At 37.0% G+C, this 26,773-nt stretch overlaps 2 protein-coding genes across 3 annotated transcripts in view; both read right to left on the bottom strand.

The window, feature by feature from the left end:
- LOC115221314 (multidrug resistance-associated protein 1-like) overlaps window positions 1-5,233 on the bottom strand; it is a 59,765-nt gene extending 54,532 nt beyond the window's left edge. Inside the window, exon 1 of the mRNA XM_036511068.1 lies at window positions 5,133-5,233. Coding sequence (XP_036366961.1) covers window positions 5,133-5,177 — 45 coding nt within the window. The 5' untranslated portion in view covers window positions 5,178-5,233. The remainder of the gene's footprint in view (window positions 1-5,132) is intronic.
- Window positions 5,234-10,692: 5,459 nt separating this feature from the next.
- LOC115221312 (multidrug resistance-associated protein 1-like) overlaps window positions 10,693-26,773 on the bottom strand; it is a 73,632-nt gene continuing 57,551 nt past the window's right edge. For both annotated transcript variants that reach the window (XM_036511067.1, XM_029791474.2), the window contains 10 exons: window positions 26,301-26,538; window positions 23,086-23,396; window positions 21,388-21,587; window positions 19,617-19,737; window positions 18,229-18,330; window positions 16,837-16,980; window positions 16,196-16,354; window positions 15,313-15,479; window positions 14,096-14,290; window positions 10,693-10,998 (listed from right to left, as the gene is read on the bottom strand). In XM_036511067.1, coding sequence (XP_036366960.1) covers window positions 10,887-10,998; window positions 14,096-14,290; window positions 15,313-15,479; window positions 16,196-16,354; window positions 16,837-16,980; window positions 18,229-18,330; window positions 19,617-19,737; window positions 21,388-21,587; window positions 23,086-23,396; window positions 26,301-26,538 — 1,749 coding nt within the window. In that variant the 3' untranslated portion in view covers window positions 10,693-10,886. The remainder of the gene's footprint in view (window positions 10,999-14,095; window positions 14,291-15,312; window positions 15,480-16,195; window positions 16,355-16,836; window positions 16,981-18,228; window positions 18,331-19,616; window positions 19,738-21,387; window positions 21,588-23,085; window positions 23,397-26,300; window positions 26,539-26,773) is intronic.

Here is a 26,773-nt window from a genome sequence, read left to right on the forward strand (position 1 = left end):
CGCTGGTATGGTCATGTAGCGAGAATGGATGAGGATAGCTGTGTGAAAAAGTGCCACACCCTAACGGTTGAGGGAACCTGTGGAAGAGGTAGACCCAGGAAGACCTGGGATGAAGTGGTGAAGCACGACCTTTGAACTTTAGGCCTCACCAAGGAAATGACTAGTGACTGAGTCCTTTGGAAATATGCTGTGCTTGAGAAGACCCGGCAAGCCAAATGTGTCCATAACCTCATGGCCTATGCCAGGGGTGTAACCAGCCCACTTGTGTGTACCTTTTCCTTCATTGAACACTAAACTCTGCTTGCGAAGACCTGTTCAGGCAAGTGAAATCGAAATCAAAATGAAATTCGATGACGGGCATGAGCACCATACGAGCATGATCGTTGACAGAGCGGCTAGCCGGCTTCCATGCCAGTGGCACATAAAAGGCACCATTCAAGTGTGATCGTTGCCATCCTCACCTTACTGGCACTTGTGCCCCGTGCTAGTAGGGTGCTAAGAGCACCATCCGAGTGTGATCGTTGCCAGAGCGGCTAACAGGCTTCCGTGCCGGTGGCATGTAGGAGGCACCATTCGAGCGGGATCATTACCAGCATCGCATTACTGGCACCTGTGCTGTTGGCATGTGTAAAAAAATTTAAGCGAGGTCATTGCCAGTACCACCTGACTGGCCCTCATGCCGGTGGCATGTAAAAGCACCCACTACACTCTCGGAGTGGTTGGCATTAGGAAGGGCATCCAGCAGTAGAAACTCTGCTAGATCAAGACTGGAGCCTGGTGCAGCCATCTGGTTCGCCAGCCCCCAGTCAAACTGTCCAACCCATGCTAGCATGGAAAGCGGATGTTAAATGACGATGATGATGATACAGAATAAATAGTCATTGGTGAGCAGGGACCATGTATCATGTTTTTTCCTGAATGATAGCAGGTTGGAATATCCAAGAGAGCAGAAGCCAGAAACTTTTATTGGAAATAATCTTTATGCACAACATTGTCATGAAAGTCTCAAGGAAAAAGAAAGAGAAATCAAACTGCTTCCCGCTCCCTACCCTGTCACATATTCGCCATCATCTCACCTCTCTTTTTCTCCAACTGAGATAGCCATGAATTTCCTTTTACTGCAAGACACCTATTTCTGTCCCTCTATTCATACTCTAACATCTCATTTCCTGGTACAAAGCCACCCCACTCAACACTACTCCCTGCTCAGTTGAGGGGTCTTGTCTTGTAACCTATTTGATATATATATCATCATCATCATTTAATGTTTTCCATGCTGGCATGAATTAGACAGTAGGGTGGAGTGAAAAAGGTACTTTTTACACAGATTTTTGAAATATGTTTTCAAAATATATTTTTTATTGCGAAATCCTTTAAAAACATCTGTGTTAAAATCTGCCGTTCTTAAATTTACGTCTTCACGCTCCGCAGCCCACTTGAAATTTTGAATAATGAGCAAAAAATCAATTTATAACACGTGTGCCATTCCTCATTTTATTTTTTACGTTCATTGTTACGGATCAATTTTCTTTTGTGAAATCCTTTAAAAACAAGGGTTAAAATCTTAAGTTCTAAAATTTATATCCTCAGGCTCCACAGTGCACTTGAAATTTTGAAATTATGTGAAATAAATAGACTTTTCAACTTTGTTTTATTTATTATTTTTAATACAGGGTCACTGAAAATACATGTTACATGAGGTCTAGTTTACACACACATTAAAATAAATTCAACAAATTGTCAAGATTGTAGCAGAAAAGATAATTCTTCTTTGGCAAAAGGCATCCATCCCTTGGGTTACGGCTGAGTCAGTTAAACCGAAAACCTTAAACTTTCCTTTGCTGATGTAGAAGGGCAACTGTGATCTGGCCAATTCTTTCTAATTAACCTCAGAACATTCTGTTTAGATACTGCTTGATCTATTCTGCCAATGATCATTTTCCGATTTGTCCATTAATCCTGTAAATTAATCTCTCTGTGGTACTTTTGTTGTCTCTACCACAACTGCAGTTTTTAAAGGAGTTGCACTTGCAACAGGACATGTCAAATAAATCTTTTGTTGCATTGTTTTTAAACACATTACACACTGTTTGAGATGATGGCACATTTTTTCTATTTTTCACAGATTTTAGTAATGCTTGGTTCTTTAGATAAAAGTTTAAGATTTTCGGTTCAACTGACTGAATCATAACACAAGGGATGGATACCTTTTGCCGAAGAAGAGTTATCTTTTCTGCTACAATCTTCACAATTTGTTTAATTGAAAGATACTTCTTAACTGCATACTTTTCTTTTTCTCGTTCAAATAAAACGCATTTTAGTACATCCTTGTAAGCTGGCAAAACTTGCTCACTGAGATCACATGGAGTACCAAATATTGGGCATTCACTATTATGAGACTTTATTGGCTTATAAGTCATCACTAAATGTAAACAACATTAAAGTTAACACGATCATTAATTTTAATATGATGGCCTAAAGTCAAGGTAGAAAGCAGAAAACTTCACACACATATGACATATGTCCACACAATGACCATTGCAGCAGCACTGAAGAGAATTTTGCATTCCTGTTCTTTTTATAGTCAATGACCAAGATATTAGTCAATTGTATTGAAACTTTCCATGCAACCTCTTAAGGATACTATATTGACTGTTTTGCATTCTGCTATATAGAAATATGTATTTGTTACAATATATAATGCATGAAATCCAAAATTTGATCAAAAATAGCTATCTTTAAAATTTTTAATTGCAAAGTTCTTTATACACCTTTCTTTTAACCCTAATTCACAACAAAACATCGATTCTTCGTTACCAATTTCTAAAGTTCTATTTTTCACTCTCCCCTTTATTAGACTGTATCAATTTTAATATATAGATATAGATATAGATATACTTGAAAGTTTATTAGAATTACTTGACACAGTTTTTGAAGTGTACAGATGACTTTAAAAAAATTATTTTTTTAAAATATGCTATGAAAGGAAGTTTTTTTTTTCTAGTGTGTGAGTGCTTTTGTTTAACCTTTTCAAGCACATATGTTCTGTACATATAGATATCATCATCATGATACATATCTGTTTTCCCTGTTGTCAAGGGTTGGACAGTTTGACAGGATCCAACAGGTCAGATGAATCTGTCAAGCTCCACTGTCCCTTTTGCCATGGGTTCAGTGGATGGATGCTCTTTCTATCCTTAGATAAATCCAACCAGTCAATGGAGGATATAATAACAAACTGTTCACATAAGACAGAATCACAATTACTATACACATTCTAGTTAGGCTAATGATAACATATTTAATGCAGGGATGCATTAAAAAAAGCTAACCAAAATGCTCCCTGCATTTAATATGTTAACATTGATTAAGGTATCACCTTTCAAACCTATTGGACGGTGTGTCTAAGTTATATCTGCATAATTTAAGCATAAATTATGCAACAAGACTGAGGACAGATAACCTCAAAATTTTAAATGACCTTTATAACATGTCAGTATTTATCTTCAAGTCCCTATACATGTACACACACACACACACACACATATATATATATATATATATATATTATCATCATCATTGTCATGATCTAACGTCTGTTTCCAATACTGGCATGGGTTGACAGGAGTTGACCAGTTGAAGAACTGCCTGGGCTCCGTGTCTGTTTTGTCATGGTTTCTACAGCGGGATGCTCTTCCTAACACCAACCACTTTACAGAGTGTACTGGGTACTTTTACGCAGCACTAGCACAGATGCTTTTATGTGGCACCATCACTCACGGGCCTGCAACCTAAGGATCACTCAGCTGAAAGAGGGTTTTAGGGGACATGCCTGTATGCAAGGGCAACCATGATTTTACTTAGCTTGTCATGGTCTTCTCAAGCACAGCAAATGGCCAGAAGACTCAGTCCCTTGTCAGCTCCTCTGTGAGGCCCAATGTCTGAAGTTCCTTTCTCACCATTTTGTCTTCCTAGCTCTACACCTTCCACATGTTCACTCCACAATTAGAGACCAGCACTTCTTAATGCAACCGTCTTCATTCATATGCATCACATGGCCACACAAGTGCTCTCTCTTCTCTCTTGCAGACTACATCTGATGCTACATATGCCCGGTTTATCCCTCAAATCACTTACACTCTCTCATATAAGCACACTGACATCACCCATCCAGCAGAGAATACTGGCTTCATTTCTTTCAAGCCTTTGCGTATCCTCAGTATTCACATCCCATGTCTCACTGCCACTGGAGACTGGAAATTGTTTTTGGTATCATAATATTTATTCACCAGTAAGAAGGAATCAACTGGGATTTACCCTAACTCTCTACACAATAGTATGTGCACATAATTGTGGAGGTTCACATGTTTTGATGCCAAAATTCAGTCCATGGTGTTGTAAGTTTATGAGGTGGTAGATTCATAAGTCTGTGTGTATATGTATTCCATGGATCATGTGATGTCATGAATTCTGTGAACCATGTGGTGTCATGAATATGTTTAATGCACATATATCTGTTCAATGAAGGAATCCAGCATAAGTTTATGGAGGCATGTGTCTTTTATACATAATATTCATATAATGCATATAATTGGTGTCCAGAGAAAAAAACTTATTCAGGTTGGAGGGGTGTCAAAGTGGGTGGGAGATCATGCATGAAATTCTTAAGTATGAATACCATAACATCGACAATGAATGCTTTAAACATAAGAGAATCAACCTTCTTTCGTTCATGCACAAGAGACAATTCACACTTTGAAAATTCATACACACACACACAATCATATCAAAATAACAGAAGAGAAATGAATTCATAGAAAGATGTACAAATAAATAAGTACATTGAATAAAATATTTAGCTCAACAAATATACAGCCGGATTATAGCTTGAGAAGTACAGAGATGGACAGACAAGGTGGCAGATAAACAAACAGATAGACAGTAAGCTAGTGAGATATGTCGCTAGAAAGGTAGGCCAACAGCTAAAATGACAGATAGATTTACAAGCTGACCTCTAAATGGCTATTTAGATATACAGATAAAGAAAAAATACAAACAAACCACTTAGAGTTTTGTTAATGTGAACTAAAGTAAATGCGAGAGAAAAAAATAACAAACTCTCTAATATTTACCCAAAGTGGTGACTCACAGAATGCTTGAAAGTTGTCGCCTGCCATAAGCTGGGTGGAATATGAGATGAATGACAGTTAGGAAAAGCACCGAAATGACATAACTGAAAGAAAAGAGAGAGGACGGAGAGGGGAGAGGGAGGGAGGGAGAGGGGAGAGAGAGAAAGAAATAGAGATAAAGAAGAATAGTGAATGAATGAGAAGAGAGTGGAGGGTGTGGAAAAGTGGAACAAAAAAATAGGTTGATGATTGTGCAATATTGGAAAATGTGGAGAGAGAGAAAGAGTTAAATGAAAAATAAATAAATGGAGTTGGTGTTTAAAGAGAAAGAGCAAGAATTGAAACAGTGTGGTGAAGAATAGGGAATAGAAAGGCAGATGAGAGAGAAAAAGAGGAAGAGAAAGAAGTAAAGAAAAAGATATAAATAAGGGGATTTTTGGATCTGAAAAAACAGTAAGAGAGAAAGTGGAAAGAAATAAGAGGTAGAAAGGGGGAAAATGTATGGAAATGTGGTGGAAAAGGGGAACAGAAAAAAGCAAAGAGAGACAGGGGATAAGAGTGGAAAAAAATAAAAGAAAAGACAAAAGAAGAGAGAGAAAAAAAAAACTGTGAAAGGTAAAAAGAGAATGAAAAAGTGCAATAAAGATAGATGGAAAGAGAAAAGGGAGATAGAATAAACAAGGGGAAAAGAGAGGGGTATAGGATAGTAAAGACCCCCTTCGGTCATGAATGACCATGGGATTGCACCTAGAAAGTTACCCTCCTAGACACAAGTCCGGGCAAGGTTGTTTATGGAAGACCAGCAGTCGCCCATGCATACCAGCCTCCCCTCTCCACGCCACCAGTGTTATCCAAGGGAAAGACAAAGGTCGATACAGCTTGGCACCAGTGACGTCGCAACTCATTTCTACAGCTGAGTGAACTGGAGCAACGTGAAATAAAGTGTCTTGCTCAAGAACACAACACGCAGCCCGGTCCGGGATTCGAGCTCACAACCTCACGATCGTAAGCTCGACGCTCTAACCACTGAGCCATAAGCATGGAAATAATATGAGAATGATACCAAAGAATAAGAAGAGAAAGAGGTGTGATTTATTAAAGAGAAATTGAATGATTTACCTATGTTAAGTAACATAGGTAACACAGGGTGACTTTCAGTGAAGCAAAACCAAATGCCAATCTTTATGGAGAAGTTATGTGATCAAAGAGATTTCAACAGTGATCACTCTGGTTCTTTTTCTTCCTCGTTGTCGTCGTCGTTTAACATCCGCTTTCCATGCTGGCATGGGTTGTGCAGTAAAACTGGGACCAAATTACTTTTAAGATGCTAGAGTATAATCTGATGGAAATTGGATGCTATTTCTGGCAGATCAAGCAACCAAGTTAGGGGATCCCTCATTAGCTTGAGAATTATTTTCTAGAAGAATGTGATGATAAGCTCTGGTAGAATGTGTCAAAATAAAACATTTTTTTCTCTTGGCTTTCTTGAGAAAATTGTAATTTGTAAGTTTAAAGTAGTTTCATTTTTCGAATTTTGACCAATCAATGGCCTCTATTGAGCTAAAATCATTTGCTGCGTCTAAAACAGACAACATCCTGTCACTAACCCTAACCCTAACCGTAAATTTTAGCCTTTCATTTCTTTTTTCTTAATTGTTAAATTAATTTAATTGTTACGCGTGTGTGTCTAAAATTATTTGTTTTAATAATTTAACAATTAAGAAAAAAAAAAACAAAAGCAATGGAAAATAGTTCAAAACAAAAACAAAACAAATAATTTTAGACACACGCGTAACAATTAAATTAATTTAACAATTAAGAAAAAAAAAAAATGAAAGGCTAAAATTTAGGGTTAGGGTTAGTGACAGGATGTTGTCTGTTTTAGATGCAGCAAATGATTTTAGCTCAATAGAGGCCATTAATTGGTTAAAATTCAAAAAATTAAACTACGTTAAACTTACAAATTACATTTTTCTCAAGAAAGCCAAGAGAAAAAATGTTTTATTTTGACACATTCTACCAGAAAACGAAGCTTAAAAGTGTTTAGTTAACTAGAAATTGTGTTGAAAACTGCCGTTCAAAAGGAAAAGATCCAATTTTTTTTAAAACAAAGTAAATAAAACACAAAGTAAATAATTTTTTTAAACAAAGTAAATAAAACACAAAAACACAAAGTAAGGATCGACTAGTCACGACTAGCTAGCGTGGATGCGCAAGTACGTGAGTGCACGCACCGGGACCACTCTTCCTAAGTAGTACCAGCTAAATTTGCCCTCTCTATAAATATATCATCATCATCATCATCATCATCATCATCATCGTTTAAATATAAATATAAATAGACCTTGTAACGATACCAGCTACCAAATGGTTTCACGGCAAATTGGAGCCCCGGATGACCATAGTAAAGTCACTGGGGAGAATCCCTGCCAATAATCCCTACTTTAGTGATTTGACCTTATCTTATTATCTATATCCCCTACATATATATAAAAAAAAGTACTTGGTGAGGAACCAATATCATAGTGATGATGTCTTATCAGCTGTTGAAAACTTGTTTAACTAACAGGATAGCTTCTTTTCCAAGGCAATCGAAGCAATGAATCGCTGAAAGAAGTATGGAGATGATCTTTTCTGTTTGATTTTCACTTTTCAATTGCCTCAATTTTGTTCCAATTTCAAAAATGTGTATTGTTCACATGAACTAAACCAACAGTATGTTTATCCAACATTTCACAAAACTTTATTAAAACTTCCATCGTTGAATGTTTTAACATTGTAATGTTGTCTCCTTGTACAAAATGTCAGCTTCCACATCCTGTTCTCTGATTGAGGGGAAAATGATCAAACTTTAAACCTCTGTTACAGTTTTCTAAAAATTTTAGTGGAATTAGTGAATAGCATCATATTCAACGTGAAAAATTACACCAATGTATCAAATTTGAAAATTTTTGCTTAATTTTAAAATTTCAGAAGGTGAAATCAAGCAGAAAAGATCCTAATATTTAAAAATGAACTTCATTTGGTCACATTTCATGAAACTATATTAGTCAGCCTGTTAATTTTCCAGTCGATCCTCATAATAATAAAAGTTATTATTGAACATTTGTTTGCTTTGATACCCAAATTAGAAAACTTCACCTTGTTTGTAAAAGTTTTGGGTACTACAGAAGTGTGGACCTGACTTCTGAGAGTGCGCATGTCACAAATTTGCACGTGCACGCACGTTAGTTGTAAGTAGTTGACTTTAGCTCATAAGGCAAACGACGAGATGCGCGGATACACACTACTAGGTGATTTTAACAAAAAGGGAAACAACGAGATGCACGGATGAGCACTGCTTGCTGTAAATGGAGCGGGGTTATCCATGTAATACAAAAAGAAAATTGCAAATAAATTGAATATAAAAGTGAAAAATGGATCTTTTCACTTTGACCGGCAGATTTTTGAAATTACTTTCTTTGTAACTAAACACTTTAAACTTCGTATACTGGTAGAATGTGTTACATAAAACATCTTTTTCTCTTGGCTTTCTTGAGAAAATTCTGTAGTTTGTAAGCTATTTGTTGTTAAATTTCTTGCATTTCGGCAATTTTAATCAATCAATGACGTCTATTAAGGTAAATACAATTTCTGCTGTTGTTTGGCAACAATTTCAACAACAACTTCCGGCGGTGTCAATAATAGATCGATACTAGGGTCATAATTATGGGTGGACACTAAATGTGGGAACGGTTTTCTTATCCAGCTCTGTTTACGAGTGACCCCTCAGTTTATGGCCACAAAATGTTTATATTTGCAGCTTATTTACATTTCTGAAGAAAAAAGATACTTTTCCCCCCACCCCTAACCCCTAACCCTAACTCTAAAACAGATTGAAATGCAATAGATCGATACTAGGGTCATAATTATGGGTGGACACTAAATGAAGGAACGGTTTTGTTTTCCAGCTCTGTTTACAAGTGACTCCTCAGTTTATGGCCACACACGTGTATTTGTTTACATTTGAAGATCGTCACTTTCCGTAAAGTTTTTATTTTTTATATATGTGGGATTAGGGTTAGGGGTGGGGGGAAGGGTATCTTTTTTCTTCAGAAATGTAATTAAGCTGCAAATATAAACATTTTGGGGCCATAAACTGAGGGGTCACTCGTAAACAGAGCTGGAAAACAAAACCGTTTCCTCATTTAGTGTCCACCCATAATTATGACCCTAGTATCGATCTATTGCATTTCAATCTGTTTTAGGGTTAGGGTTAGGGGTTAGGGTGGAGGGAAGGGTATCTTTTTTCTTCAGAAATGTAAATAAACCCAATCTGTTTCTTAAACGAATATATAATATGTAATGTGTGTATCTGTGCAACAGAGAGGGAAATTAAAACTGCATATGTTGTGAAGTTAGAATATGTGTTTATTAATAAAAGTTTAATAACGATAATCTTTTATTCATGGGAACGTAACTGATATGAAATATGTCATAAATAACAGTGACAAACTGAGTAGACATCGCAGGAAATTGTTATTGACAAACTACAGCAGAAATTGTATTCACCTCAATAGACATCATTGATTGGTTGAAATTGCCGAAATGCAAGAAATTTAACAACAAATAGCTTACAAACTACAGAATTTTCTCAAGAAAGCCAAGAGAAAAAGATGTTTTATGTAACACATTCTACCAGCATACGAAGTTTAAAAGTGTTTAGTTACAAAGAAATTATTTCAAAAATCTGCCGGTCAAAGTGAAAAGATTCGTGAAAAATAATCATTGAATACTGAAAAAAACATTCATCTCCCCTAACCCTCAACCTAACCCTAAACCCTAACCCCTAACCCTTAATAAAATATGGGAAAAGCTGGAAATGAATGTTTTGAAAACATTCTGAACTATCTTTCAGAATGGTTTACTTTTCAATGAAATATCATTTTGTTATTTTTCCTGTTTTTATTCAATTCATCTGCAATTTTCTTCTTGTATTAGATGGATAACCCACCCTCCATTTACAGCAAGTAGCGCGCGTCTTGTTGTCTACCTGTGTGCTAAAATCGACTGCTTATGACTAACGCGCTCGCATGTGCAAATTTGTGACATGCACACTCCCAGAACTTGGATCCACACTTCTCCAGTAGTGCCAAACTTTAGAACTGAGTTTGCACCCCCTAAGCAAATTTTGTTCCCGGGCCACTGCATACATATGTATATTTACAGAAAGCTACCAGTTTACTCTGTTGCAATACTCTCTTGCCCATACTTACCTATTCTTTCAGATGGTAAATATCAAGTAATGACAAGCAACATTTTCAATTGGATTCACAAACTTCACTGTAGTTTTGCATGCTTTTTCTTCCATTTGTACACTTGAATATCGTGTGTGTGTGTGGGTGTGCATGTGTGTGTGCGCATGTGTGTGTGTGTGTGTAATATAAATACAAAAATACAAACTGAGATGATACTTATGATGACTTGATGATAACTGTATCTGTGAGAAGTGGCCGGGGCAAGAGGGTAAAAGCGAATTGGAGAGAAATCTAATAAAAAAACAGTTACCTTCTTTTATTTAAAAGAGTTTTATTTATTTTTTATTTTTTGTATTAAATAAGGAAAATATCTGTAAACAACAGTTCTTGTTGCAAGCAATTTAGAATGGAAGTTTTTCCTATATTCTTTGAGATCTTGCACAAGAACAGTGATAGAAACCAGTTATAAAAAAGAAGACTTTGAATGGTTTCATATATAATGTTTTTATACAAACAATCTTTATGCTAACTTGGCATCCTTCAGCAGTGCATAGAACAAAGATTGTTTGTTTTTCTTTAATGTCTTTGGTGAAGCAAACTCTTTAACCCTTCCATGTTCAAGCACCATAATTCTGGTGAAAGAAAATAGAAGAAAACAAATGTAACAACAATAAAAAGTGTGAAAATACAAAAGTAAATAAAAGCAAAAACAATTTAAACAAGAAATGCATAAAAAAAAACCGAAAAGGCACAGAAGGAAAAGAAAATGTATGGTGAGTTTGCAAGAGATGTGAATGCCAAGACAAATCCAGAGGAGTGGTGGCTATGGATGAGGAGGAGTGAGCTGAAGATAGAGACAGAAGCACTCACGTGCACAGCTCAGGACCAATTATAAGAAGTGCAGAATAGACAACACTACTGATAGTGACAAATGCAGAATGTGTGGTGAGAGGGGAGCGAAATGAAATGGCAGATTGATAGTGAATGCCTGAAATTGGCACAACGCAAATACAAAAGATGCCATGACAATATGGCAAGAATGATCCATTGGGAGCTCTGTGGAAATCACAGCCTGCAAAGAGCAAAGACGTGGTGTGAGAAAATTCCAGAATGAGTCCTGGAAAATGAGAATTTCAAAATCCTTTGGGATGCAATGTTCCAGTGCGATCGCCTGACCAAACATTGAAAACCGGACATTGCTGTGGTGAATAGAAAAGAAAGAACATGCATGATAATTGACATCGCTTGTCCAGATGACAACAGGATTAATGTGAAGGAAGAAGAAAAACAGAAAGAACTCTGACGATTTGAAGCGGGAAATATGAAGGTTGTGGTTAATGAGGAGAGTAGATGGAATACCAATAGTAATTGGTGCACTTGGAAGGATCCACACTCAACTACCAACATGGCTGAAAAAGATTGGTGCAAGTGTGAAGGTAGAACACCTACAAAAATCAGCATTGCTTGGAACTGCAAGAATTCTTTGAGGAGTTTTTGAAGCATGACCAGTAAACAAGTGTCACCTTAGTCTGTTCGCTGTGGACAGCTGACACTTTCCATCATACCCAGCAAAATAAGATGTGAGTTTTCATCACAGAATAATAATGATAATGATGATGATGATGATAATAATAATAATAATAATAATAATAATCAATGAAATCATGGAGAAGGAAATGAAAGAACAACTGAGGATGGAATATTTCTGAAGACTATTCCATCTGGTCAATTTTGACCAAATGGAATAAAATCCAAGCAGTTAATACATGGGCAATAGCATCACTTTGGTATGGAACTGGAATCATAAACTGGCAAAAGAAAGAACTGAAGAACAATATGAAGACAACAAAAATATTGACAGTGCACAGAGCCGTCCACTCAAGGAGTGACACCAATAGGCTGTACTTGACTAGAAGAAAGGGTAGGAGAGGTTTGATCAGTTGCCAAGACTGTATCAAAGCAGTTGAAAATTGCTTAGGATGGTATGTAAAGAATACTGTGGAACCATTGTTGAGACATGTGAAGAAGTCCAGCATCATCAAAATTGATAATTGTGTATAGAAAGAAAAACTTAAAGAGGAAAAGAACAGACAAAAAAAAAAGAAATAACATAGAAGGAGGAAAAAAACGTCTGGTCAGTTTGCAAGAGATACAAATGCCAAGACAAATACAGAGGACTGGTGGCTAAAGATGAGGAGGAGTGATCTGAAGATAGAGACAGAAGCACTTATATGCACAGTGCAAGGACAAGCATTAAGGACTATGTGAAGGGCAGAATCAACAACACTACCAAGAGCGACAGATGCAGAATGCATGGTAAGAGGGGTGAAATGGTATGGCACATCGTTAGCAAATACCTAAAATTGGCATGAGATTACAAAAAATGCCATGACAATATGTCAAGAATGATCCGATGGGAGTTGTGTGGAAATCTTGACCTACAAAGAGCAAAGACGTGGTATGAACAAACCTCAGGAGGAGTCATTGAAAATGAAGATTGCAAAATCCTGTGGGATGCAATGATTCAATGCAATCACCTGACCAGACATCAGAAATCAGACATTGTTGTGATGAATAAAAAAGAAAGAATTTGCATGATAATCAACATAACATGTCCCAGTGACAACAGAATCAAAGAGAAAGAAAAAGAAAAACTGAACAACTATGATGATTTGAAGCGGGAAATATGAAGGTTGTGGTCAATGAAGAGAGCAGATGGAATACCAATAGTAATTGGTGCACTTGGAAGTATCAGCACTCAACTACCAGCATGGCTGAAAAAGACTGGTACAAATGACAAGATAGAACATCTACAAAAATCAGTATTGCTTGGAACTGTTGGAACTGCAAGAATTCTTCGCAGGGTTCTTGAAGCATGACCAGTAAACAAGTGTCACCTTAGTCTGCTGGCTGTGCACAGCTGACACCTTCCATCATATCTGGCAAAATATGCTGAGAGTTTTCATCAACTAACAACAACAACAACAGCAACAGCAACAACAATGCCAACAGCAGCAGCAGCAACAGCAACAACAACAACAACAGCAGCAGCAACAACAACAACAACAACAAAAACAACAACAGCAACAACAACAACAACAAAAACAACAACGCCCTGATGCAGTACCAGACAGTGACTCTCATGGCTTCTGATCTTAACTGACAGGAAGTGTTATCATGTACATTGTTTTGTCTTGGTATAAAAGATGGGCTACAGCAAATATTCTGCTCAATACCACAGATTTGCTTGTCAGTTGTTTGACCTTAACCAGTTGACCATGTCCCTTAGTGGCTGACGATATGTGCATCTCTGAGCACGAGCAGAGATGCACATAAGCAGTTGTCAGAGAATTTCTACAACTTCACTGGCCTCCTAATTCTCCCACCTGGATTACTATTTGTGGGGCATCATCAAAGAGGTATTTGAAGATCTTCCCAAGAACACAGAAAGGAACCAGGTTTTGGAGTTGTCTTGAGGTCATGCCGGAAGCTGTGGGCCACTACTTTGAAAAAACTGTTATCTTGTAGCTATAATCTTGTTGATATTTTTTGACATTTGAAATTAATTTTATTTTTGAACAAGATGTTGACATTTTTTTTCCTTTTATGCAAACTTTCAAATTTAGCCCAAATACCATGTGTGTGTGTGTGTGTGTGTATGGAGTGAGTGAAAGAGAGAGAGAGAGATGTAAATGTAGGTATACGTCACATACATCATCGGTAACTTACTTGTCGTAATCTAAAATAGTATTGAGTCTGTGAGCAATTGCCAGTATGGTGGTGTTCTTAAATTCATTCCTGATGGTTTTCTGTATTAAGTCATCTGTTTCCATATCTACAGCTGCAGTTGCTTCATCAAGGACAAGGATTCTGGTCTTCTTCAGGACACTTCTTCCCAGACAGACTAACTGGCGTTGACCAACACTACAGAAAATACATAACAAAATCACATTAAAAGTTCAAGGAGATCAGCATTACCTGTAGAAGTTACAAAACAGTCAAAGAGGAAGCTCACCTGCATTTTAAAACAAACAGCCCTTAAAAGTTAACTCACCCTCCTCAGTAATAATGATACACACACACATGCACTAAACCTTCATAAACTAGGACCCTTGAAATAAGGATTATCATAGCCATGATTAGGGTCTCTACAAAAGACAATCATGCAATATATAACTTAAACAACAAAACCACAATAAACCAAGAACCCTTCAAAAAATTCAACCTCACAAGAATGGAAGACAATTTAGAAGAATAAGAACCAGCTGGAGGAATTCAGAGAGCTGTTACCTGTTCTTGGCAACAATACACAGCCTCTCTGGGAGAGAAAGGTAAATTGTTTAAAACTTGTGTGCTACATGGTGGTGACATGTGGGCTGTGAATGCAGAAGACATGCAAAGGCTTGGAAGGAATGAAGCCAGTATGGTCCACTGGATGTACACCCATAAGTGTGCTCATATGACAAAGTACAGATGTGTTGAGAGAAAAACTGAGCACAAGAGTTATGAGTTATAATGTGCAAGAGAGAAGTCAGCATTGGTATGGTCATGTGATGTGTATGGATGAAGACAGCCCCATAAAAAAAGTGGAGTAGACCTGTGGAAGAAGAAGAAGACCCTGCAAGATGTGGGACGAAATAGTAAGGAATGAACTCAGGCTGTTGTGACTGATAGAGGAGACCACAAAGGAGCAAGATGATTGGGGATTGGCTGTGCTCGCCTCAGCAAAACTGAGCCTCTAAAAGCATATTGTTTATGGATATATATCTGCACCCTGTCTACTCCTGACAAGCCTCACCCCTATAAATCTTCTTAATACTCATCCCTTTGCTACCTTTGTTCCTTACTCACCATATCAACGTCTATGTACCTCTGACCTTGTCCCTGGCACTGTGCATGTCCCCACACCACCATTTTCTAGCACAGAGACATACTGCTTGCCTTACCTGAGATTAGAACCATTTTCTCCACATTCATAATCCAATTTTGTAGAAAGTTCTTCAACAAAAGGTTTTAAGTGCACCACTTCTAGAGCTTTCCAGAGATCAGCATCTGAGAATTGGTCCAATGGATCCAGATTTGAGCGAAGACTTCCAGAAAAGAGAACAGGTTCCTGAAAGACACAAATGGAAACATCTTAGTAGCAGATTGCCATGTACAGGGTCAGGCAGCTAAACAGAGACATTTCAAAGCTTGGAGCTACAGAAAATGGAAAAACGAGAGCCATGAAACCTTGAAAGTTTCTTTCTTATAACACAAGGATTTGGTATTACTTAATATGTCCACCATGAACACTTTGAATCAACTGAATATGGATGCAGAATCAACTGAATATGGTTTTCTACATACTTTGACTGATGTTCTTGTGCAGAATCATGGATGAACATAACATTTTTTTCAGATCATAATGCTTAGTAAAAAGTTTATCAAGGCCTGGAATTTTAGGGGGCTAATTGATTACATTAACCCTAGTAGTAAACTGGTACTCATTTTATTGGCGCTGAACAGATTAAAAGACAAAGTTAATTAACCCTGGTGAAATTTGAACTCAGAAAGTAAAAAAGCAGGCAAAATGCTGCTAAGCACTTTGTCTGGTGTGCTAACGACTCTGCTATCTTGCTACCTTTATCCCAATGAAGAATAAATAATTACATACCCATAAATTATCATTAAATACCAATGAATCAAGTATTGATAAATACCAATAAATTAAAACCCAATGAATTATATAACAAAAAACAAATTTCAAGAAATGGTTTTTGTTATCGTTAAGTGTGCAGAATATATAAGGATTTTCCTGACGCTCAACAAAAGAAAGAATCACAATACCTGAGGTAGAATGGTAATTCGAGATCGTAGATCATGGAGGCCAAGTTTGTCTATAGGTTCATTATCAATGACTATTGTTCCTCCAGCTCCCTCTATCAATCGGAACAAAGACACGGTGAGAGAAGATTTTCCAGCCCCTGTACGGCCAACAATTCCAATCTGGATTGAAAAAAAAACACATAAAAAGATAATCTTTATTAATTTAGTCTGAGGTGGATCAACAAAGTTGAAGGAAGGAGTAGCAGAGTGTGGGAAGGAGTGGCTCTAGAAGTGATTGATGTAAGGAGAAGAAATGTAGGAGTGACGGATATATGTGTGGGGTGGGGCAAGTAAAGTGTCTGGGGTAAAAAGGGGTAGAATTTGGGGAAGAGTGGATATGAATGGAGTGGGTGAGGGAAGAAGTTTTTGGTGGGATAAATTAAAATGATTGAGATAGTATTTAGACAGACAAAGAATGACTAGGGAAGCTTGCTGGGGTAAGGAGATGGCTGGCTACATATGGGTGGTGAGAGGAAAGTGAGTGTGATTAGGGGTGTAGTTTGTGTGACTGGTGTATATAACTAGGGGTAGCACTTGTGTGTGAATTATGGGTTGTGTGTGTATGAATTACATGTGTATGTGTGTGGGGGGATAATATTTACCTTCTCTCCTCCTTTAATGTGACATGTGATGCCCTTCAAGACAAGCTCCAACCCTGGCCGATAGCGTAAATCAAAGTTCTCAAAGTCTATGTTACCTTCTTGTGGCCAGGAAGGGTCAGGACGATGGTCTGTGACCCACGCTGCCTGGAAACAGAAATGATGTTTTGGGTTAGTTGTATACTATGTGTGTGTTTGTAGATTTGAGTTTGGTTGTGTGTATGTGCTTCAGGTGTGCATATGAGATTCAGTGTATGAGTGTGTGTGTGTGTGTGTGTGTGTGTGTGTGTGTGTGTGTGTGTGTGTGTGTGTGTGTGTGTGTGTGTGTGTGTGTGTGGTACAGTCTGAGCATGTGTGGCTCACTATGTATATATGTTGTTGAATGTTATCATTTTGCCTGATGTCAAACCATAAGTAGTGAGTGGCTCTAAACAACAGCAACACTGGACCTTAGAGTAACATTTAAATGCCACATTGCAAACCAACAAAGGAGTCTGAATATGGCTGCTTGGCTTGCTAGAAAAACTGTTAAAATCTCCCTCAAATCACAGTCTTGAAATCCATTGTGTTTGAATAATAGGCAGGATGGTTCTCTCTCTCTCTCTCACCCACAACATCTTTAGACCACTGCTCTCAATATCCTCAAACTGGCATGGCAACTAGGATTTGGATCATGAGTCTGATCAGAGCTGACAAACGGTTAAGCTATAACATGGGATAATAGTGTAAACACACACAAACCCAAATTATAACCTACTGAATAGTTGGTTGAGTTCATGTTAAAGTATTTCATGTCCAAAGCATTAAAGTATCTAATTAGAGATAATCATTTGGTGAGACAGAAACAATCCTTTCTTATTTTGGCACAAGGCCGGCAATTTCAAGGGGTGTGGGGAAGTTGGTTTCCTTGACCTCAGTGCTCAACTGGTATTTCTATTATCAACCCTGAAAGGACGAAAAGTAAAGTCAGCCTTGGTGGCATTTGAACTGAGAGCACAGAGTCCGAAGAAATGCTGCTAAGCAATTTACCCAGTGTGGTAGCAGTGTTGTCCAGCACAGTAACGATTCTGCCGGCTCACTGCCTTACAAGAAGAAATAAGACTAACCAATGACTTATACTATTGTCGTCATTGTTGCAGAAATTATGAGAGACAACAGCAAACATATTTCAGTCTTATTCTGACCCATGCAGTAAATGCAAAACCTTCAGCATACTTGCTGAAGTAGTGAGGAAAGAAGTATTACATAAATGTATGAGATTGTTTATTGGCTGATTTAGAGAAGGAAATGGTTCAGAAATGCCATCTGCTTGGAATAACAACAGCTAAGTTAGCATTACAAACTATTCTGCACAACAAAAGCTACAGCCACCACCAATGTTGCCGTTGTACCCACCTCATTCTCTATATTGCAGTATTCCCGTATTCGTTCAACAGACACAATGTTGGCCTCCAGGTCACTCCTAACACGTATGAACCATCCAAGGAAGAAATTTATCTGGAAAAAACAAATAGAAGTAATTTTTTATTGTTCTTTAGCATAAAGAGTTATAGGTAATTATTCAACTTTATTTCTCCTCCTTGCTATTTCAGTATTAATCATTATTATGACCAAGAAAGCATCTAGAAGTAGCAACCAAATTGCTCTGCTGTGTTACAAAAGGACATGTTGGATACTGTGAGGTTGTCGCAGGTGAAATACTTTTGATCATAGGTTTATTCAGTCATGGCAGCCTCAGGTTAAACAGCCACAAAAATCATCATGATCACTTTTATGATGGGTCCAACATGATCCCCTGACCCAGTGATTAGGTATTGGTCATTGGTTATCTTTACTGGAGGATTTATACTGGAATCCTTCTTGTTCTTACTTTGTTCATGATTGTTCCTATATACATTGACCAAATAATGTTCAGGTTAAGTCTTGGGGCTGCATCAATCTCACCAGTCTACCAAAGTAAGGGTTATAAATCATACATTCAAAGGGCTACAGTACAGTTTCCATTTAAGAAATTCTGCTCATATAGTATTCATCAAACTGAAACTACAGAAGAAGAGGCTTATGCAAAGTGCTGCACAACAGCACTGAACCTGGAATCAGGAATGTGAAACAAGGGAAGGGTGGGCCAGCTCAGTCATTCTTTAATAATGGACGGACAAAATATAAAAATGTATATAAGCCATTTTGAATGCTTGAACCACATGTTCCTGGTTGTTATGCTTAGAGCAACATAGACGAGTTTAATGTTAGTCTAAGACTGAGAGAAAAAATCCCTATCTGTATTAAATTGTAAGGAAAAAAATAGTTAACAAGGAAGCTTCTGTGTCAATAGTGGTGGGAGCTTTTTAGGAGCAAAAATGAATTTTAAATATGTACGAATTGGTAAGAATGCATATGTGTTGATAAAAATTATCTTTAATTTTAGAATTCATTGGTATATACTGTATTAACTTTCTGTTTTTTTAAATGGGTTTTTAGAGATTTTATCAACCCATTTCAAATTTTTTGAATGAAGGTGAAAAGTTCAGCTGTGGTGAGAGGATCTTTGCCCTTGCTTTTCGGAAGTTGCTTGAATTATTAGAAATAGCAGTCAACTCCCTCAAATCCTACCATACTGTCTTTAACAAAAAGAGAAAGACTTAACAAAGAACTAAACAACAACATTAAGGAAAATATAAATGTCATACTAGAAGGAAAGAAGGAAATATAAAGCTGAAGGCTTGGAAAACTTGTCTTGGAAGGATGGATAGACAATAGTGATAGTATTAAAAAAATCGCCTTACACTTAACGCATAGCTCAGGGAAAGTCCAATATTTCCATGGGAAGCACCAAATGCAATGGCAAAGATTGCTGAACAAACAATATTGGTGTTTCCAATAAGATCAATACGTATGCTCAACCACCTTAATGAAGGAAGACAAAACATTGAAGAAAAAGAGTTTTAAAGATAATAAAATAAGATTACAATAAAAATTAAGTATTTGTTTCTAGTTTTGAGAATAACAGATTTCTAATACATGGTTTGTCAGAAAAATTGTAAAATGCAGTGGAATTGTCAGTGATCAGGTCATAAGTGTGCAATGAAACTTCTCAGTACTTTATAGTTTTATATACTAATTTTATCATGCTTGTATTGGTCAGACAAAATTTTTTGAGGGAGATTTTTTTTATGCATCATTGCTGTTCATACACAGGCATCATTTGATCTGCTTTTCATTCTGACATTTTTGTTACCAAAAGCGGTAAAAGTTCTCTGCATTTTCTACAGCCATTTCATAGTCTAGCAGCTATATTTTCAGAGCATCTCCTCCACTGCTAATCAGGTCAACTAGATAATAGAATGTAGCTGCTACTTCTATGGAGCTTCCTGAGCATTTCAGAACACCCACTTCCTCTATACTCATATTCATTGCTCCTGCACATCTGACACAAACAAATTCTACTTTCTGTTAGTCTTCTGGCGATTCCACTGCATCTCTAACATGCCCACAGTCTGCACTGAGCACACTGAGCGGAACATTTGGCGACTCTCCTTCTCTCATTCATTCACCACATTTAGCATCCTTTCCAGGTTGGAAATGTATGGCAAAACTCTGATACTTTGAAAAAGACTGTGTAAAAGACTAACCTAAAATCCATTAAAAATTAATATAATGGTGTGTGTGTGAGAGAGAGAGAGAGAGAGAGAGACAGTTTAAATGGTTAAGATTGAATAATATCTCAGTTTCAACTCACAATCTCAAATGAAGTCACCTTCTAAATAACATGTACAACTTCCAAATTGTAAAATAACTATTAGCTAGAATTATAATAGCCAATAAAATTTAATGTTTTTATATTTACAGATGGTATGAATACATCATTTAATATCTCCTTGCGCTTGCATAAAGGCTCCATCATTGGTTTATTGTAGTATGCTGTAGTGTTGTCCTTTTGGTTCCAGGTCCGTATATTAAACAGAAAGATAATCAAAGATTTCCAACTGTAACTATGCTGACAGTTATATCCTAAATGCAGTCAGTAAGTACCCCAAATATAGTAAGTCTATTTTATAGTAGTAGGAACACATTTTGAACATTCTCAATATGTGCTTTTCAAAGTATAAAATTGTAGAAGAAAGACAGATAAATATAACACTGAAGCTAGATAAGAAGATGGAATCAAAACAGCTCCAAGTTCACATGGAACAAGAAGAAATCTCTTAATTGATTCCGCACTGGATCTGATGTCATCAGTGACATTGAAGTGAGAGTGAAGTATAATGTAGGATGTTCTTTCTGCAACTGAAGAACTTGATACCCTTTGTTGTTTGGATGATTTGAAGAGTAACATGAAGAATGTACAACATCGTGTAAAAAGGGTGGAGAGATTTGACACAAAATAAGGCAAGTTTTGATGCAGGAAAGGATTGTTGTTGCTGTTTAGCACTAGATCAGTTCTGATCGAACAGAAAACCTATGATAACAGAAGTAATATAAAAAAAAGATAAGTAAAACACAGGATGGTGCATTGAGTATAGGATCATTTATAGAATATTCCAGAACTCTGCTTACCTGTTGATGATAAGTAAAGCACTGTTTGCAAGAAGATTTTCATTAATTAAATCATCAAAGAGATTAATGAAGTATGACGGCATACGGTATGCTCGAATACTGTTGACCCCAAGGACTGTCTCACCAAACAAGCTGTATATAGGAGAACGACTCACTGACTCAATGCGTTTGAGTTGCCGGGAAGCTGGTATAAAATATCTCTGGAATACATCAAAACACAGATTATCTTCCAAAGACATTTTTCTTATAATATATGAAAAAAGCAAATCAAGCGTATTCAATAAAACTGAAATATGTCCAGATTGTTATCAGAAGTACCAAAGATCAGATTCACCCCTTATTGCATATACTCATTCAATTTGTAATTCATTTGAATTTTAGACACATCTCCTTTCATAACCAGAATTTATTCTTGAAGCTAATAATTTATTCTCTTGTCTGCTGCAAGCATAATTTTTTGCCAGTTAAAAATAATATGGAAACTCATTAAATTATGTTTGTGAGTTTCCTACTCGACTTAACTCTATATTTTCAGTTGTTTATAAACAAATTTCACTACAATGGAGTGTAACCTCACTTAGTGATGTTAGTGTCTAAAAAGCAATTACAACATTCAATCTTTTTGATATAGCTTGAACATTTTGCAGCATAGTTCAAATCTGGATATAAATCAAAGGACAGAGGGACTCTTGTAACTAATTGGAATATCAGTCTGAAGAATCTGACACTGAAGTTAGATTTTAAAAATCAGTTTGAAATAACTCAAGAGATCACCCCTTATTACTCATCATTTTCTTATTAATTGGCATAGTCTACAATAAGCTGACAAGGAAGTCTCTGAACAGTTGCTCAAGCCACAAGAAATAGCAGTCAAATCTCCCTCAAGTTACACTGTGGTTTTGAAAAGAAGGAGAAACATTGAATAGTATATTTCTAATATTTGCATAATATTCAAAAAGAAGAAATGGTTGGAATGCTTTTGGTTGTCATTCAGTGAGGAATAAATAATAATGATAACATATTCTAAAGTTAGACTTTAAATAGAAGAGTGTCTTGTAGTACAACAGTACATAAGCAAATAAGGACGTTCTTAAATGATACATGAGAACATGAGTTGTTCCTCTTGATATGAATCCAGAATGAATACAGATTTGGATTTCTGACAAAGGAGGAAGGGATTCAGGGACCATAAAAAGGTGGTGTAACATATACAGTGTACTTGGGACTGGGAATTTTCTGGGTTATATGTTTACATTTATTGGTGACTAGCATTCAGAGAAGGGAACAAGAACCCCAAAAGGTTTTGTAGTCACTGATAAAATTCCTTTTAAAAGCTCTATGAAGTATGTACAGAAGTGGCTCCCAAATAGTGTGCCATGACATACTGGAATGCTGTGAAATGTAGTTGCACAAAAAAATTCTAAATTTGCATTTTAAAAAATGAGAAAATAAAAATACGTGCCAAAATTCTAAATTTGAAGTCTCATTAACTTTCCTTCGTTTATTGAATAACGAAGTGAGTATTTGAGAATTTTCTGTAATTCAAGTTATTTATATTTAAAGACTAAATTACATAAATACATTTTTTGACTTCATGCATAAGATGTTTATCTTAATTTGTATACAGAACAAAAGAAGAGAGAGAATGACAACTTTCTTGCTTGCATGGGTTGGCAGGGAGGAAAAAGAGGCACTGACCTGGATTACATAGTAAACAACTGCTAGAGGTAGTATTGCGATTAGTACAATGGGTGTTGTGTAACATATCAAGAAAAGTGCAGTGATGATGATGAACATTGTGCGAATAATCTGACGCACAATCAATGGTATAACCATATCAACTGTGTCAATGTCTTTTGAGAATCGGTTGATGATGCGACCTAAAGGTGTAGTGTCGAAGAATTTCATTGGACATCGTATAATGTTTGCAATGAGTTGAGTATGTAATTTCTTAGCGCCACCCAAAAGTGAAAATGCAGCAATAATTGAGTAGCAGAGGACACAGAATGCTGAGAAAAGAGAAGATGGTTAAGAGAAAATAAAAAAAAAAACGTTGAAGAAATCTGGTAAAAACAAATATTTAAACAAATGAGATAAATCTTTTTAACTTCTTTCATTTTTTTACTCTCTTCAATATAATATTTCACACAATATACAGTGTTGTTGTTAGGGTGAGGGTTAGGGTTAATCCTAGTTCAAGTAAACTTATGATCAAGAACTATCCAATCTTTTTAAAGAAATCTAGAACCACAATATCCAAAGTCTTTTTTCTCTCAATTTCTGAATTGAGTTGGATGAGATTTGATGGTGATTTGACAGCTATTTCTCTCAAGACAAGTGATTGAGTATAGGCTCCTTCTTCACTGACTTATCACCCACAACTTTATTCTTGTTTCACTCCAGGTCAGCCATGATCAAACAGATTTACAATGAAAGACATAGCAACTTTGACCATCTGTCCTTTTGCATACACAGGACAACATTAAAAAAGAAAAGGAAGATGACATTATCCAAGGTATGCTAACTTTACTGTTCCAAATGTTAGAGTGATCTGAGGGAGCCCTGCCTGCCATTTCTAGTATTTCATTTCTCCTGCTTTTTTTTTACACTTAAATTACCAAGCTGATTTTTGGTCATGTAGACGTTCATTAACCAATAAATTCTTGTGAGTATCCTTTTATATGCGTTTTAATGGAGAACTGATGGAACTTGGGCAAATGACAAGTTAAATAAAAGGACAGGCATAACCATGTGTGAACTCCTGGTTATTGGTAAGCCACAATACAAGCTTCGATTTTTGAACAGCACAAATCAAACTGCATCGCAAAAGGAAATCAATTTATAAGAAAACCACAGAAAAATTGTTCACAATTAGTTAAAACTAGCAGTATAACCTGGCATTGCCCGGAATTATGTTAGGTTTAGTAATTGATCAAGCACTTTATCTCAAACCAAAATAAGTGACACTGACATCAAATTTGAGCGAAATCCGTTGAAATTAGTAAACATTTGGCTAAAAATGGGTTGCAGGCAATTTGATTGGGAAATCCCATAAGAAATTGGTTTATCGATTATTTCCACTCATCAATTGTTTTTTCTTTTTTTTTTTTGAGAACTTAAAGCATTCAAAGATCTCATGAGTCCTAAGTAATGCTGGCATCAAGTTTGAACAAAATATGTCAAAATTGGTAAAAGTTATGGTTGAAAATGGGGTGTAGCCAATTTTAGTGGGAAATCCAATAAGGAATCAGTTTATCAATTTTTTATCCTGACTGAATGGAAAACCACAAATGGATGCCTGCCACTGATAGTGTTTGGCCTTGGGATTTGTTGATGGACATGGCGAAGCATGGTCTCACCAGGAACTGCGATCTGCGGAAGTTAAACGTCATGTCTAACCCTGAGGGATAAAGCTGCATCCTTGAAATGAAAACATTTTCACCCCTCCCGCACTCTGTAACAATGGTGGCCTCAGTCAAGTGAGACATCAGGGACTTGATTACTAAGCGGGTCCTGTTGCACTGTTTAGATGGAAGCAAGTTTCTGATTAGCATAATTGGGCATCCAACCCTTAGCCTAAGAATGTGAGATGGAAACCCTGCTGGCTCTAATGAGTTGAGAAACTCAATAGGGTAATTGACAATGTCTTGGGGGTCAGAGGTCCGGTCAATCGATTTGTAGATGCACTCCTCACCCAGATTTCGGATTATGAGCTGGTTGTCGATAGCGCTGACAGCTACGTTTTTGGGGGCCAGGATTGTTCTTTCACTGAGCCAATTGATGTCTGCATAATTACTTTCCAGATTGGGGAAGACTGTTTCCAAAGATCGGAAGAGTTGTCCACGGTGTTGCACAGTTCAGAGATGGATATGTTGCCCCTATCATTCCTAGGGACCTTGCCTTCTCCAAGGGCTAAAGTGTCTTCAGTAAATGCTGCCGTCGTGCTATCACCAAGCAAGTGCGCAAGCATGTTTGTGCTTAGGCTTAAGGTCTTAACCTGGCGCCACAACGTGGATGACTTAAGGCATGCACGTACTTCATTAGCCTGGCTCCCTTTAGGGATGACAGAAAGGGTTTGCTGGAAATCTCCTGAAAGCAATAGAGTTACACCACCCATAGAAGCTGTAGAGTCCCTGATACCTTTCAGTGACCGGTCCAGTGCCTCAAGTGCACCCTTATTGGTCATTGTGCATTCATCCCATACAATGAGACGGCACTGTCTAAGAACTTCAGCTTCCTCTGAATTTTTGCCAATGTTGCAAGTAGGAACCTTGGCCCTCACCAAATGTAAAGGCAGCTTGAATGCCGAGTACACCATCCTACCTCCCGGCAATGACGTAGCAGCAATTCCTGAGGAAGCAACGGCTAGCACAATTTGTTTCTCACGACGTATCTTAGCAAGTATTAATTGTGTTACAAAGGATTTGCCGATACCTCTAGCAGCATCGAGGAAAAAAATGCTGCCCACCTGTTTTTCAACAGCACTGATGAGAGTTTTGTACACCAGTTTCTGATCAGGGAGCAATTTCAGTTCATTTACTCTCAGGTACTCCGCAAGGCCATCAGTGTCTTATGACAACTCCAGAAGTAACTTTGGTGGGAGTATGTTAATGTCATGTTGCAATGAGGATGGCAAACTGAATGTGTTCAATGCTGCCATTTTGAGCAGGGCATCCTCAATTTCAATCAACGCATTATTGTAGATCAGGTCATTGTATCCAATGTCAGCATTAGGGCACTGTTGCTTTGCCAGTCACCATTTGCCTTAACCACCAAGAAAGCAAAATTACATACAGAGGATTTCATAAACAGAAATGAATGGAAAAAATGGTTTTAGATTAAATTTTTGCATGATTTTCATTAAGAAAATAAAACAACATCAGCATTTCCACACACAAAAATTGAATACTTACACTGCAGAGCTCCAAATCCACCATAGACTCCCAGGTAGAATGTGGCACGATTTTCTGGGGCAATATTGAAAACAGCTGTACCAGTGCCATTAACATCAGTTTCATCCTCAGACCACCAGCTCAACCAGATACTGCTAAAGATAACAAAAACCTGGAAGCAAAAGTAGAAACTAAGGCCCACTATGGTGGACCGCAGACCAATAGACATGATGTATGTCTTGAAGACATTCAACTGAACCTGTAATTAAGAGAGACAGAAAAAGAGGTTGGAGACAATGAAAGAGCAAGAGAGAGTATAAAGATGCTAAAACATGCAAAGTTAAAGAAAAAAAAAATTGATGCAAAGAGAGGGAAAGTGTGAAAGTAATTTAAGGTAAAATTGCAAACATTTTCTTTTTAGGAAACACACACTCATAATTTAATTATTAGCAATGGGAGCAGCATCAATACTGAAACGTAATCTTTATATCCAA

Source organism: Octopus sinensis, linkage group LG18 (assembly GCF_006345805.1).
Source record: "Octopus sinensis linkage group LG18, ASM634580v1, whole genome shotgun sequence".
NCBI classification, from domain to species: Eukaryota; Metazoa; Mollusca; class Cephalopoda; order Octopoda; family Octopodidae; genus Octopus; species Octopus sinensis.